The 15,745-nt window shown below is 39.8% G+C and overlaps 1 protein-coding gene across 4 annotated transcripts in view; it reads left to right on the forward strand.

Moving 5' to 3' along the window:
- Nucleotides 1–15,745, forward strand: part of JAK1 (Janus kinase 1) — a 68,212-nt gene that overhangs the window by 24,006 nt on the left and 28,461 nt on the right. For all 4 annotated transcript variants that reach the window (XM_082053705.1, XM_082053706.1, XM_082053707.1 and 1 more), the window contains exons 2-7: nt 4,554–4,634; nt 5,493–5,691; nt 6,748–6,871; nt 11,957–12,110; nt 14,043–14,206; nt 14,758–15,100. In XM_082053705.1, the coding sequence (XP_081909831.1) occupies nt 4,629–4,634; nt 5,493–5,691; nt 6,748–6,871; nt 11,957–12,110; nt 14,043–14,206; nt 14,758–15,100 (990 nt within the window). In that variant the 5' untranslated portion in view covers nt 4,554–4,628. The remainder of the gene's footprint in view (nt 1–4,553; nt 4,635–5,492; nt 5,692–6,747; nt 6,872–11,956; nt 12,111–14,042; nt 14,207–14,757; nt 15,101–15,745) is intronic.

Genomic DNA, 15,745 nt, shown 5'->3' on the forward strand with positions numbered 1-15,745 from the left:
CTATACAAATTATTGGTCTCTCTTGCTTTCATAGAGGCCGAGTCTGTATCTAATGGAACATCAGGCTGAAAAGATCAGGTAATACAAAGGAAAATGTGATTTTGTGTGCGTGCTTGCACACCTGCAGCAGCTTTAACAGATGGGACAATAAAGGTGGTAAATGAACACGCAAGCTGAAAAACCCCTTCCCACATAGGCGACACATCACGAAATTCAGAGAAGTAGCTGAAATTGTGTTGGAAAAGCAGAGGAAACGAGCACGATTCGTTCTTACAGCGCAACAGTGAACTGAGTGGGTTCGTCAAGCATCGGGTCAGTGAACACAAGAGGAGTCTGCCGCCTCTTCTTTTCAGAGTCGGATTGCTAAAAATAAAAATACAGAACATCTGTTAATAGAAGTGTGCGAATAGTGAAGGCTGTCTGACATACCTCATCGTACGCACCCTGATTTTCGGTTCTTAAGAACTTTGCTATGCGTTAACTATTTTTGATTAAGATTTCCGCTCTATGCGCTCTCAGCATGATTTTAAAAATAAAGTTTTACAGCATAGATCAGTCATGTCACAGAATGAATGCTATAGAAAAACCCAGGGGAGATTAGTAATTCTGGCTTTGGGGCACAGGTAAACAGTGTGTGGTGAGATCACTGTGAATAAAAGGAAAAAAGAAAAGAGAAAAAGAGAAAAGAGAAAATAAAATAAAATCAGAATTGCACATTCAGTGAAGGAATCCTGTGGAAAAAACCCAGCATGTAATCATATACATAAAGATGATGAAATATTGTGCATGCACAGAAGGGACTCAAATACATTTAAAAAGGCAACCTCATTCTGCCCTATAGCATTTGCATTCTTGAATCTCCAATACTTTAAAAGTTTTTTCCTTCAGTGTGACTGGAAAGAAACATCCCCAGAAAAGAGCACCGATAGTGTAGTTAATCTTAAATAATCTGTTATTAGCAAATGGGAGTGTTGAGAGCCGAGTCCACAGGTCAGAAGAACCAAACCTTTTGCTGCCCTTAGGCTTCCTTGAACCAGAGTTTTTGACCTGAAGGAGTTCTGTGTATGGTCATGTTCTTGTTTAATTAAAAGCTTTTACCCTTTTCTTTCCAATGAGGTTTAATTAATCGAGGCTGGTCCAAGCTTTGCTATGGTGGTCATGCCTTTGCAGTGCCTTCAGTGATTTGGGATTTTAATGTACTACTTCATCACCATTTGCTATCGTATCAGTACTGTCGTTTTCTTTTGATAGTATTTATGAAGTTAAGTAGAATGCCCGGTTTTATTTTAAATGATTTTCCAATAGGTTATCCTAGATTAGATGCAGGTCCCGTGCTGTATGGGCTGTGACAAGTTTCTTTACTACTGTGTTGAAATAATAAATGAGAACTTCTGGGCTGACGTAAACTATGAATACTACAAAATGGCATGCCCTGCGTGCTTAAGGAAAGCCTATCTGCTATAAGCAATCAAACATCCCCTGGCTCTGTCCCTGTCATGAAACTAGAAATTAAATTGGCTGAGAGGGGGAAAAAATAAGAGGAAGAGCCTGCAAATGGAGCTTCAAACTGAGTTGTGGTTTGGTCAGATTTTATCTGGGATTTTCCTCACATTTTAGGGACTTTTGCCCTCAAAACAGACCTTCTACCTTTGCATTTGGCTTCCATGATCCTTGTTTTTGGTGAAGCATGGGCAGCCCAGTGGTGACAGTGTAGCAGAGGCTGGTTTTCCTGTCAGAACTCCCCAAAAGGAGCAGGAAACAAAATTTACCTTTAATCCCGGGAGGTCTCAGAGGGCATGTTTGCCTCAGGCTGGCTCACCCAGGCTCCTCCTTCCTCAAGGGTGGATTAATTTCTTCCTTCTGCTTCAAGGAAAATATGCAAATAGTTTCTAAAGTATTTAATTTACGCCCCCGCCTTTTCTTTCCTTGATTTTTGAGGCATACAGAAGTTCAAAGGGGTTATTTAGCAGTGTTGTACAATCATTTTTTTTTCCTTAGAAATGCCAGGACTGCTGGGTTTGAACCACTCTGCTTTTACTAAGGAGATCTTGCCTGAGGCAAGTCTTAGGCAGGAACTTGATGTTTTTTACCTAATATTACTCTCTTCCACATATTTCATTAAGTCTTAATAGTTTAATAGCCAAACCAGAAACAAGCTAATTCACAACCACCTGTCTTTACAATTCCTTTTCTCTATTTTTAACTTTTAATCTTTTTGATACCAAAATTTTGTGAGGCCTTTATCTGCATATGAAGAAAAAAAATCCTTTCCGTGTGCTCCAGACGTGCTCACTGATCTCATCCAAAGAAGTGAGATGTGACTTTTGGCAGTTGTGGGTGCGCGGTTTGTTTCTTGTGCCCGTGTGTACCCAAAATCACCAATTTTGTGGTTGTGGAGGATGAATCATCACCCCCCTCTGCTGGGAGGGTGGAGTGCGAGTTAGTGCTGTGAGGATGAGGAGGGGACAGTGGAGCTTGTCCTGCAGGAGAGGACCAGTGTAACGTGGCGCAAGCCAAGGAAAATCAACCTGAGAAAGGATACAGCCGGTATCTGTAGGTTCATCAGGGAGACGCAAGGGAGGGAGATAATCTGCAGAAGATGCACAAAGAACAATGGTCCACTGAGTCTGTGAAACCTTTGAAGTGGCAAAGACTAAAAATCCCCCTCAGATTTCTGAGGTGAAGCGTGAGGGCTGTGTAATGTGATGCTGCGACCCATGAGTGATAATATCGCCGGGTAGGACTGGCAAGAGATGCTAGTGCGAGACAGAGCAGGAATTTGTCTTGCTCAAAGGAGACTTTTTGGAAGATCAAGATACATTTTTAAAAAGGCAAATTCCTGACATTGACCATGGGAATATCTGAAACACTTGTTAGTAAACAGTAAGTGAGAGATTAGATGTTGGTTTGGTTGGTTCATCCCCACAAACATATTGTAAACTAAACCACCCTTGAGGTTCTTTTGTATTTGGAGAATTGCTGCTGTGATTAGAAACAAGAATACGAGCGATTAAGCAAAACCAAAGAATGCTATGTTGAAAAGCAACAATTTTGATTTATGGATCTGCAAGAAGGCAATGGTTTTATATTTCCCTTCACATTTTAAAACGTCTGGACAATCCTTTTAATATTGTGGCCACACAGACATTAAAATATATTGAGTTTCAGTTATAAGATATGTTGTTTAAAAGTGAGTGTTTTCAATCAGATTAAAGCTAATGTCTTTAACCTTTTACATTTAAATTTTCTGGTGCTGTGCAGAAATAACAACTGGCTTAGTCTGCATGTTCCAGTAATCATGCTCGCAATTACTTCTTCCCCATATTATTGCTGAGGGAATGTGTTTGGAAACTCAAATTTAGCATTAAAGCGGCACGGATGGAAGAAACATGAAATTTAATTGTAAATACATGCTGTGCTGTTAAATGCTATTTTTTCTATGATGGTATCACATTTGCTGGGCACTTTCCAAGCGCAAGGGAAGCTTGTGCAGCAGGGTCAGGCTTTCTCCAGACTAAGCCTAAGGCCTATAAAGCAACATTTGTTGAAGTCTCTATATCAGATCGAGGCCTAATGCTGCTGCAGCAAAAACAATACGTATTTATTTAGTTCAAGTACATTTTAGCAGAGATGGGGGAGAAGAGAAGAAGGGAGGGATGGAGGATACAAGCAGAGGAGTCTGACAGCCTTGGGGGAGTGGTGGGTGATGTTTCCCAAATCACCTGGACCGTCACGTTTAGTTTAGACGCATTTTACAGCCCTGGCATCAGACAATGCTTTAAATAGTGACACTGTCACTCCTACCGTCAAAAAAAGATTGTGTTGATATTTTTCAGCCTTGCTGCATAAGGGTAACTTGTAACTTTGGATGGGAGTAGTTTTGCAAACCAGACCCAGAATGCCAAGGTGGTTTGTGGTGTCCGATAAGGCTTACAAAAAAAAAGTAGACTCTTGGAAGGTGGGGGCACTGAAGTAATGGACTGTGCTCCTTGTGAACAGGGTTCCTCTGAGAGAAGTGACCCTTGTGATGATGTTTCCTTATTCTCTGCTGCCCAGCCAAGGCTCTGCTCCTCTCAAAGAGCAAAGGAGAAGGAAGGGGAAGAAACGATAGAGACTAGGGAAGAATTGGAATTAACAATATGTAGTTAAAATTGTGAAGAATGAATTGACTTAAAAAGCTTTGAAGGAGGTAAAGCGAAGAGAAGAATGGTCTCTTACTACAACTGAGGATTGCAGTGAGTACAGCACCAAACTGGTGGTTGATACTCCAAAAATACAAAAAAAACCCAATGAATAACCAAGCCTTTCCTCCTGTTTTTTGTTTGCATCTCAGCCGGTGCACCCAAAGAGTCAGGAGAAATCAGTAGACTTGCCTAGATTCCTGGATTCTTGCTGTGACTGTCCGTGCTTGAGACTAGATCCAGGTCTCAGTTATGCTGAGGGAAAGATTCCCTCAGATTGCAAGTGGCATTTTATCAGCCCGACCATCTCTTTTGCGCCTCAAACTGCACAAAACCATTCCTAACAATTTCTTTTTTTTTTTTTTTCCTCAGCCAGAGCCAAGTTGCCCTCGCAGAGTGCGAAGATAAATCCGTTTCAGTTGTGTAGAGGATCAGACAGTCACATAAATGCAGGTGTGTTGGCTTTTGAGGTTTGGTTTTGTTTGTTTGTTTTTCGGTGGAAGGATTAAGTTTGTAAATGACACAATTGGTGGTTTGGGCTTCTGTTACTAATTGAGCTAAAGCTTAGTAAAACACAGAACACAGACTCCATGATACCCAGAGTGTGCTCATCTAGTTCCTTTCCACTCTTTCTATTTAAGCACTGAGTGTAAAATGCAACATGCATTTTCTTTTGAGTCAGAGCTGTCTTGTTTGCATTCTTGGCAGTCTAAAAGATACTGTATTAAACCTACTTAGTTCTACTCTCTCCTTCTGGAGAGAGAGAGAGAGAGAGAAGTACTAATAAAAAAATAACTCTCCAATAAAGCTCATTTCACCACATCTTAAGTATCAGGAGTTTAAAAAACAAAGGGTGAGAGGGGAGAAAACAATCAGAAATGTTTAGCTGCTTAGGAGATTGTAAAAATAGAAGCTAACATATTTAAAGGAAGTATAAGTTGTACTGTTTATATTAACAAGCCACAAGTATTGTTTCTCAGTTAGTTAGGTGCTTAAGGATGTGAAAGCTATTCCTTTACAGTAAGAAGAGAAATCTTTTAGAGTAGTCATGGAACCACCAGAACAGAGGGGAATTATTTGAGAGAGAGTTACCAGAAACAGAATAATCATTGATATTTATTTTTTCACTCTCCTCTCATTTGTGAAAAGTACTGATTTTGAATAACAAGGTTCCCAATGTGGAGACTTTGAGAAATGCTGTGCCTGGCCCATCATAGTATGCAGTAGCCTCATTAAGCAATGGATTTATGTTCTGACAAACGTTCAAACTCTTCTTCACATTTTCCTTAACTATTTTCCTTTCACTTTCAGTATCTAAACGTAAAAGAAGATTGCAAAGCCATGGCTTTCTGTGCAAAAATGAGGAGCACAAAGAAGAGCGAAGTAAACCTGGAAGCTCAGCATCAGGGTTTAGAAATACTTTTCTACCTGCAAGATAAAAATCCCATTTGTTACACCAGTGGCGAGTTTACCTCGGAGGAGCTGTGCATCGAAGCTGCCCAGCGCTGTTGTGAGTATATGGATTTTAAATGAGTTCTCAGTGGCAGGGCCTAATGGTATTGAAAGTCCTCTGCATGTAAGTCAATGCTTGCAGAATGTTTGAATATTTTTAGTGAAAATGAGTACTTTAAACACACCTGTTAATGTCAGCATGTAGGAGCAGTGAGCTGCTGCTGTTTGGATGTGAACCCACAGACTCTGCAACTGCTCCCAGTAATTTCTGTTGGAAATTTAAAACCTTTGAAGAAATGACTTAACGTCAGCGTTCCCTAAGGGAACTTCTTTCTGCCTTCTCTGTTTTTTCACATGTGCTACAGGGCTCTGCAAAAGAGTAATTTCCCTGACCAGGGCTTTTGCACGAAGGTGCTGCCTCTGATGGAGCAGGAAACTGAGGGAAGGACAGCAGTGGGAGCTGGAGCCTGTTTTGCTCTGGGATGCTGTAAATGCAAAGGTTAAAGCAGGACAGCCTGCACATACAGGTCAAAGTCTGTTCTTTGTTGGAAAAGCCTCTGTTGAATTAGCAAAGAATCGAAAAATGACGCATTATGCTTTGTGTTTGCTAATGAGAAGGGGGATTTTCATCACTTCACTAAAACCTTCTCTTTCAACTATAGGAGTAAAATTTATTAATAAAATAAAACTCCAGAATCATAGAATGTCCTGAGTTGAAAGGGACCCACTGAGAAAAAAGCTGTGGTATTGCTGAGTGGTTTTATTGAAATACCCATTTCTGTGATCTGGAAAAAGTGCAGGTTTTTAAGTAATTTCCTCTGAAGTTCAGACCTTTGGCAAAATCAAGATTTCAGAATAAATTTAATGTTAGAAATAGCTGAAATGATATACTGCTTAATACACGATGGAACCAGTGGAGTCAACCAATGCAGAGTTTCCAGTTCCACTTTAAGCATAACTTTCTAATGTTTCTTTCAAGTTAGTCCTAGTATCAGTTTCTTTTTTTTTTAGTCTGTTTTGCCAGATCAGATATTTGTTTTATGCATTTGTATTTGAGATGTGCATATCAGTTTTAGTCTTGTGATTCATACATTTATTTACTTTTCTCTGACAGCCATATCTCCTCTGTGCCATAATCTCTTTGCACTGTACGATGAAAACAAAAAACTCTGGTATGCACCAAACCAGGTGTTTAAGATAGATGAGAAAACATCACACCGGCTCCATTATCGAATGAGGTAGGTGCAAAACAGCTGAAAAATTATTTTGGTAGCCATAGGTAGCTGCTCTGACTCTTAGTACTGAACTCACTGAAGATGCAGGAAAGCAAAACCAAATGAAGCAGCTTGCTTTTCACAGCATAGGTAAGAGATTAAAAGGAAAGCTTAAAATGTCTCCTGATTTTTTTTTCGTCTTGCTATATAACCTTGTAAAAAGCCCCACAAGTCAAAAAAAAACCCCAAGAACCTGTATCCACAAAGCTGTAGGTGACTGAACTAGCTAAAAGCTAAACTGAAGAAAAATGGCTCAAAAATGTTGTTTTATTATGTCAGTATTTTGCATGTTTCAATTTCCATTTGAAGTGTTCAAACTGAACTGTACTCCTGTTGAACTCAATGGGAATTTTGCTACTGACTTGAAAGGGAAAAGCAACATTCTGTTGCTTTTGAAATTCTCCTCTGGGACTGTCACTTCAGGTGGAGTTCCCAAAATAGAATACGTGGCCTGCTGAGATTTTGGGGCTGAATGGGCACCGCAGCCCTTGGCTGCTGGAAGATGAAAGCAGTAACAGTGACAACAGTGAGCATCTCACATGCTAAGGGAAGGATGTCCGTCTTTTAGGATTTGATAGAAATCTAATTCTGCACTTTATACTGCCTTCTTTTTTAAAATTTTTTATTCTGACTTTTCTTCTGGCATCCATATGAGCTTTAAATGTATGATATAGGAGAAAAATATGTGGACTAAGCTTTGCTTCCAGGATTAATTAGTCTAGGAACTTTACCCATCTTAAAGATCATTTTTGTCAATTTGTCAAGGTACAACTGTAAGAAAATGAGTTTCTACATAATATTCCCTCTTTGCCTTAAAATGTGATGTTCACATACATGGTCAGTTTGGGCTGTAGAGGAGAAACTTCAAGCTGCAGTATAGCTGTGTGCATTTTAACATCTTTTTTCCTGATAATCTCTAGTTAGACAACCTGACTATTGCATGTACATGCTGATATGTGTGTGTGTAGAAACACTCAGATATATGCAGATACAAAGAGAGAGCTTTGAAAATGTGATCTTTGAACTATGAGGTGTTTCAGTTCTGATTCCACTTGTGCCAGGCTGAAATTGTTGTTGTTGCTGGATGAACTGTTACGAGAAAAAAAATACTGACAACAACAAGGTCTTGGCTTTTCAAGTAATTATAATACCGATACCTATTTTTAGAAGAGGATGAGGATACTGTAGTATTTTCTTTTTACTTTAACACAGTTTATTTAGTGGTATTAATGACTTAACCTTGGCTAATCTCAGTTTTAAACAGCTGTGTATAAGTTTGGCAGATAAACACCATACAATAATGGAATGGAGTAACTAAAAGAAGCTCTGAGGGCTCCAATGGCCTCTTAGAGCAGTAAGTGCCCCTTCTTGCTTTAAGAAATCAGTCAGATTAACCATATGCTGGATAATAAAATTTCTTGATATAATGAGAATCTGGGGTGTTTTCCCTCGAGACTGAAATTCTTTGATGTGGTGTGGTTTTCTCAGTAAAATAAGGTGGTATTTAAAAAATGTAGTTGTGGGAATTTAATCCTGTGATTAGAACTACAATGCTGTTTTAAACTTCATTATTAACAAATAGTTTTGGCTGTGTTTGGTGTTTTCTGTTCTACCATTTTATAGGCTGAAGCTGTGGAAGATGCCCTGCTTTATGTATTTAAAAGATCTGCTGGTTTATTTTTTTAAGCTCTGAAGCTGGGATGTGAAGTTTGGCAGGGCCGTCTCTTTTGTCAGATGTACTTCGTGCATGAAGACTGGCAAACTTTGGCCCAAGAATATGTATTTAGCATAATTTCATATGCGTTTAAGAAGGGATTATATGAGTTTAGGTGCTAATCTATGAAGATTCCTGTCTCCCTAGGAATGCTGTAGTGTATTTATCGATGAAGTGGTATTTTCCTTTCTTTCATTTCTGATGTGTTGCGTGTCTTGGCTTGGGCATCTGAACTGAGAGCAGGGCTGAGCAACACAGGATTGTGAAACTGTTCTTTCAATGAATATTGTTTATTCTGAGCTCTGCAAGAGGCAGAATTCCACTTGAGAAAGGAAAATGGTCTGGGCTTATTTAATAGTGCATTGTATTAGACTGTATGTGACATTTAGAGACTAAATCATTTTTATGTCGACACCCTTATTTCTGAAATTTCATTACATTGAAAGGTTCAATTTAGTCAAGTCCTATTAAAATTCTATATATCAAATGAAGGTATGTGACTGAGTAGCTTCAAATGCTTTTAGATGTTTGATTTTTCTCTCCCTGCTGAAAGCTTTAGATTTGGTTTCTGACTCCCCATCCTCCTCTCCCCATCCAATCTGTGCCAGCCCCTATACTTTTGGTGATATTTTAAAAGGACATGTTTTTCACTAGAAACTTTGTAACTAGCCCTATATTTCTTTCACTTGCCTCAAGTTTAAGAAAAAAGCAAACCCAACTGTCTACAACGTAAGAAACCACAGTATTTTGTAATATCCTGGAGTAAGGGAGGAGGAGTTTAACTGTTCCACAGCTGGATTGCGGTTGAACCAGAGGCAGCAGCGTTTGTTGGTGTGGAGAAGGGACACAAGACACGTGTTTCCTGGAAACTGGGGGAAAAAAGGACTATCAGGGCTGCTAGAGGTGAAAGAGAACAGCAGATCCGACATTTCCACCACTTCTTGGCCAGATTGAATGGGGTAAATTGCTCAAAAGGAGAGGTGGGTTGTGCTCCCGAAACTCGGGCGCACAGTCTCCTTTCCAGCTCGTCTCCAAAAGTTCTGAACTGGAAATGTCATGCTCCTGTTTTCTTTGTGAAAGTAGGACGGTAATAATCTGTCTCCCCCTTACCACAAGTCTCTTCAAGGCAGAGTCTCCTTTATTTATACAGTTCCTCAAACAATAGGGCTCTAATTTTTATTGTAACTTGTGTTGTCTTAATCAGTGCAGTTAAGTAGGGAAAGGACCAAATTCTCCTCTCCATTACAAACAATATACAATACCTTGCCCATAATGATTTTCAGGAAATACGAAAACAATTGGAGTTATTAATTATCACTCATCTTATAAAGAAACGTAGGGAAACAAAGTGATTTCCTGGAGGCAGAAGGATTTGCTTTACTCTGCTTTTTGTGCTTCAACTAAAGGAGTTGGTCGGATCTTACAGGCTTTGTCAGGAGTTTTTGGCATAGTTGTGTGCTGGTGTTCCTGCCTGTGCTATAGCTACCTGCTTTATGGGGACTTTAAAAAACTTACGAAAAAGAAAGGATGGACAGCAACACAGGACAGAAAGTGTCACCTCTTAAAGAGGAATTTGATACATAATTCTTCATTTGAACGGTCAACTTACTGTGCAGATAATGTGTGATTAAAACACACAGTGCTGAACTAGAAGTATGAATTTTGTTTTGCTCTTCTCTGCGCTGAGGCTGATACACACCAACCTCAACCACCGCAGAGCTGGGGCTCAATCCATGAACTCCTGTTCCGGTCAGAGACGAGTCAGGAAGATACACTCACATATTATAAAACATACACGTTTGCGTGCGAGTTGTCCTGCACCATGGTGTTCGGAAGCATTTGGCAGTTGACTTGCTGCCTGCCTATTGTCTTCTCTTCAGGACACGTCCCTTGCCATTTTTATTGCATTGTATTTCAAATGAAACTGCTTGGGCAACATAGTGATTTGTTATTTAAACAGATTTGGTATTTGTAATCTCAAAACGTCTTTGTAGATGATGAGGTAGTTTATCTATGCAGCTTTTTCTTTCAGTACAGAAGACATGTATTTCCAATTTGAGAGTTGGATATGCCCATCACATGCCTCAGCATTTTCTACCTAAAACCTTAGGTTTTTTCCACTCAGTTTTGCTTTGCTACTTCTCTTATGTGCAGTGTCTATTACCATTCACTTTCGTTTGTTTGTTTTTTCTTGTGTAGAACTGTTTAATCTCATTTTGGTTGCAAAAATTCTTTAAATTTTGATCACATATTTAGGCAGACATTAAAATCTTCTCTGTCAAGATGTCGTGGTAGTGTGAAATAAATTATGTGACATGGTCATCCCTGTCCATCAGAAATGTCAGATTTCACATCACCCTTTGTATCAATGCAGCAATATATGTACACAATGCAGTAATTCTCATTGTTTTCTCTTGCCAGTGCTGAACGCTCCTCTGGAGTTAGATTGACATGTTCTTTCGGAAATCCTTCCCACTTAGCAGTGGGGTAAATCTGCTCTGCTGTAACCGTTTAATTGTAAGCAGCTCATAATCATGTGCGAGGTATGAACCTTTGCAGAAGGTTCATTGATTTGAATCGGATTTAACTAAACTTTACTTGATTTAAAATGTTACTAGAACCCAGAAAAACACAGATTTCTGGAATAATTTAGGCAAAGATTTCTCAAAAGGTGCTAACAGAGCTTGAACTCAAAAATGTCATTAATTTTTAGTAGATGCCAACTCCTTTAGCAGGTTTTTAATTAAGCAGCTTAGTGTACAGCTATGGGTAAAAAGCTTGCTTATAATATACCCAGAAGATAGACTGTCCCTTTAAAACCAGGTGATTTGAATCAGTGTCTTTTTTACCAGCTCCATTGGAAACCAAAGGGAAGCAGAAATTCCAGAGAGTGAGGCAGAGCCCAAGTGGAGGAGGAGCCCTGAGATCTTGTTAACCCATTTTATCTTGCAATGATAATGCACGGCAGAGACTTTACACCCCCTGACGCTGCTCAGGTGATGTCAGAAGTGATGGAAACATCATCTGAGCGGGGCCTTCTTGCTGGGTGGGCTGCGCAGGGATGCGACAAGGATCAGACATGGTATCGTGAGTTAATAGTGAGATACTGTTGAGTAGAAACGCTGAAGACCTTTGACTAATAAACCCGTTTTTCCCCAGTTGCCCAGGCCAGGCATGTTGTTTCAGCAGTGGACCACTTACCTTGCAACCTCAGGACAGAAGATTGATGGATTTTGACTTTTAACTACTTTTCTTTCAAAAGTTTAAAATATGTATTCATGTACATGAAGGATTTTCCCACAAGTTTTTAAAGTTTATTCCTGTTTTCTTTCAAGATACTACTTCACAAACTGGCACGGGACTAGTGAAAGCGAGCCCTCAGTGTGGAGGCATTCCCCAAGGAAGGCGAAGAGCGCGTACGAGAAGAAGCTGGTCCCAGAAGGAACCCCCATCCTTGATGCAAACTCCTTAGAATACATCTTTGCACAGGTAAGAGCTTGCTTGCAAGTATGTTTGCCATCGTAGTCACACAAAAACTTTTTTATCCTTTAGAAGATGCTCTAAAAAACTATATTCAGACTTTTAAAGTGCATGTAACATTATCTGTTAATATTGATAAGTGTTTTCTTCATACTTCTGTATAGTGGAGAGAACTTGTTACATGAAGAGCAAGCTACTCATATGCAGAACATGTAAGGAAACTGTCTCACAGTCCAAAACGGGCTATATTTTTATAGCATACTTTCTTTTAATATTAACTGGTTTTGCATAGAAAAGCCATCACCTTTTCTTTTCCGAACCATTTGCACATAATAACTTTGACATCTGTAGTTCTGTAGAGGAGCAGTAGCAGTATTAAACCTGACAGTATGGTGTCCTTTTAACGAGTCTTTTTTTACTGTGTGGTGTTAAAACGTTGCCTGACAATACCTCTGTCACACAGCCTGCTACATGCAGTTTTGTGTTCCTTCTCTTGTGCCCTCCCACATGTTGACTGTACGTGCAGCTGGACATGGCAAGTGAGCAGGGTCCCTAGTTCAGAAAACTTGTGCACTTGTACAAAAAAGCTTATGTACACACAAATGAGTTTTGCAAACCGGAAACTGTCTGGTTTCATAAAAGAAATGGGAAGATTGAAGTTGATGCAGGCTTGTGAAATGAGCAAATTAAATGCACTGGACGAAATAATGTTTGCTGTTAATTCTGAGTACAATTACTGCAGAATTTTCAGCTTTTGAAATATAGGATTGCATCCTTCAGAAAAAGAGATAGCATGAACCTGCTCCAGTGAATCCTTGTTGTTTTGTCCTGAAACCACAATGAAAGAAACTTCAGCCACAGTTATGTGCGAATTTGCATGGTGCCACCTGCATTCTAAAAGAATAAAAGAAGCAAATATTTTTTTCTGTGTAATCACACTAACTTATGCCATGTTTTGTATGAATGTTACTGTGTACATGGGTGCAGCTTTGCAAAATCACTGCTTGAAAGCATGCTGAAAAACTTGGGTTTGTTCTTTTTTTTCTTTTTAATTTTCCTTATTTTGAGTGCCAGCAAAAAGAATGATCCACCTTTTAAGTTGTGGAATGAGCAGGGACCCTAATGGGTATTGTCAGACAATATTGCATTAAGCAGAATTTTACTTTTTGGTAATAACATTTAAACATAAGGCCAAATAGAAAAACACTAGTGCTAGTATGAGGCAACAGGAATGTCTTTGCTTTTTGGTAGATATTTTCAGACTCTCCCAGGGCAAAGCGGCTGCCACAGAGTTTGCAATCTTGGCTTTGAGATGTGGTTTAGAGACTGAGTGCGTGAAGTTCATAGAGACACCCGGCGATGGGGGCAGAGATAAGCAGAGACACAAAGTATTTATTGTGTACTGGAAAAAAAAATACTGCTGGTGCTAGAGGCGGACAGGGGTAGTGCTTTCTTTAGTTAGTGACAAAAAAAATGTGAGGTTTTGGTGGGCTAATGTATAAAAGAAGGGGCTGGGGGTTGTGGAAGTGTCTGAGCAGTGCAGATATTCTACCTGGGTGTCTACACATGTCCTTGGTCAACGCAACAATGCTGTGGATGGGGGTGGGATGGATGTGCTGGGATGGTCCACATGGCCATTCCACCTGCTCCACAAATCATCATTTTGAAAGGCACAAATGTTGGACACAAATGTTGGTGTTTCTTCTCAAGCAGGCAGGGTTTGCGAGGTCACCAGTGCTTGTCCATGTTTTTATTTCTCTGGTCTATGAGAATGCTTCATCTATTGCCCAACTCTTCCCTTTGTCTCCTACCCCTTCCTACCCTGGGTTTCCATTTTGGACGACTCTTCTTGCTTGAGGAGAACCTGTGATCTATTGCTTGCTCATAGATAAACTATGACAAATACCAAATCTAATGGCTTGCTTTTTTCTTCCTGTTAAGGGTCAGTATGACTTAGTGAAAGGCCTGGCACCGATCCGTGATCCTAAAAATGATCAAGAGGTTCATGAAATTGAGAACGAATGTCTGGGGATGGCTGTCCTTGCAATCTCTCACTATGCCATCAACAAAAACGTGAAGCTCCCGGAGCTTCCCAAAGATATCAGGTGAGCTGGGATAATTTCTTTGTCACTGCTGGATCTGCTGCGCTTCTCTTCCGGGGTGGAATTTTAAGCATTTTGCCTTCCAGAGTCTGACTGTACAGGAGTTACAAGCTCCAGCTACTTTTGCTGAGTGGGTCTTCCTAATCTTGTCAATTGAGATATTAGAAAACCTGTTTTATTTCTTACTGGAAGAGTATTTGAAATCTCTGCAGCGGGTGCACCCAGCGCACCGATGTGTTGGGTCCTGACTGATTCGCTGTAAATTCAGAGTTTTGGTTATTAGGTTCAGAAATGGCATTGTTGAGTGGCAACCTAATGAGAAAACGGTTAGAATAAATTGTGTTATTGATTTGAGTGGGGTGTATCCATATGACTAAAGAGCTTTCAGATAAGGTTATTATTTGAATTCCTCTTGGCTATTAATGCTGTAAACCAACTGAACACTGGTTCACTGCATCTTGTTCTCTTCAACTTTCAAAGGCACTTGCACATTTTAGAGAATTAGAAGTTTAGAAGACAACAGTATTAACTCACGGCATTGTTTTTCCTTCTAGCTATAAGCATTATATTCCTGAAACTTTGAACAAGACTATCAGACAGAGGAATTTCTTAACCAGGATTCGGATAAATAATGTTTTCAAGCATTTCCTTAAAGAGTTTAACAACAAAACCATTTGTGACAGTAGCGTGTCTCCACGTGATCTGAAAGTTAAATACTTATCAACGATGGAAACCTTGACCAAACATTATGGAGCAGAAATTTTTGAGACTTCATTTTTGCTGATTACATCTGAAAACGAAATAAATGGATTTAATTGTGGAGACAATGAGATCCTCCCACTATATGAAGTCATTGTAACAGGAAACAATGGAATTCAGTGGAGGCTCAAGCCAAGTGTAAGTATTCTTTGATAAATGAGAATTAGGGGATTGCTTTTGGGGGTGTAACAACTGTTAAAAAATGGTCGTGATCTTCAGACACTGCAGATGAGCTTTTTATTGAAAGGATTGTAGGATTATTGGAAGGCACCTCAGGAGGTGTCTTGTCCAACACTCTTTGAGATCAGAGCAGGCTGCTCAGGGCTTTAACCATTCTGCTCTTGGGAACTTCCAAGGATGGACACGGCACAACCTGTTCACTGGGAAAATTCAAGACTGCGCTATATCTGCCTGACCAGACTTGAGTCTCCAAAGATTAATGTCTGTGGAGGCCCTTATGGTTTGCTGCTCTGTCTGCACGTCAAAGTCAGTTAATGCTTTTTCTGTACATGGCACCTCAGGTGCTGCGTTTGCTCATACTCATAGATTTTTCACAAATAAATTAAAATATAGTGACAGCAAAGCTAAGCTTTCTCACGTCAGTGATATTTTAGATGTGCTGCTAATTGAGGCCACTTTGCTTAACCTCTTCTGTACTTTGTGTACATAAACATTAAACATGCTTGAGGTTTGGAGGGAGCTTTGTCTCCGCGTTTAATACTTGAACAAATAGACCTATTTTTGCTCACCTCGTTTCCCCGCAGTGCTGAGATCCGCTGATAG

The sequence above is a fragment of the Streptopelia decaocto genome, assembly GCF_964273445.1.
Source record: "Streptopelia decaocto genome assembly, chromosome: 5".
In the NCBI taxonomy this organism is placed as follows: Eukaryota; Metazoa; Chordata; class Aves; order Columbiformes; family Columbidae; genus Streptopelia; species Streptopelia decaocto.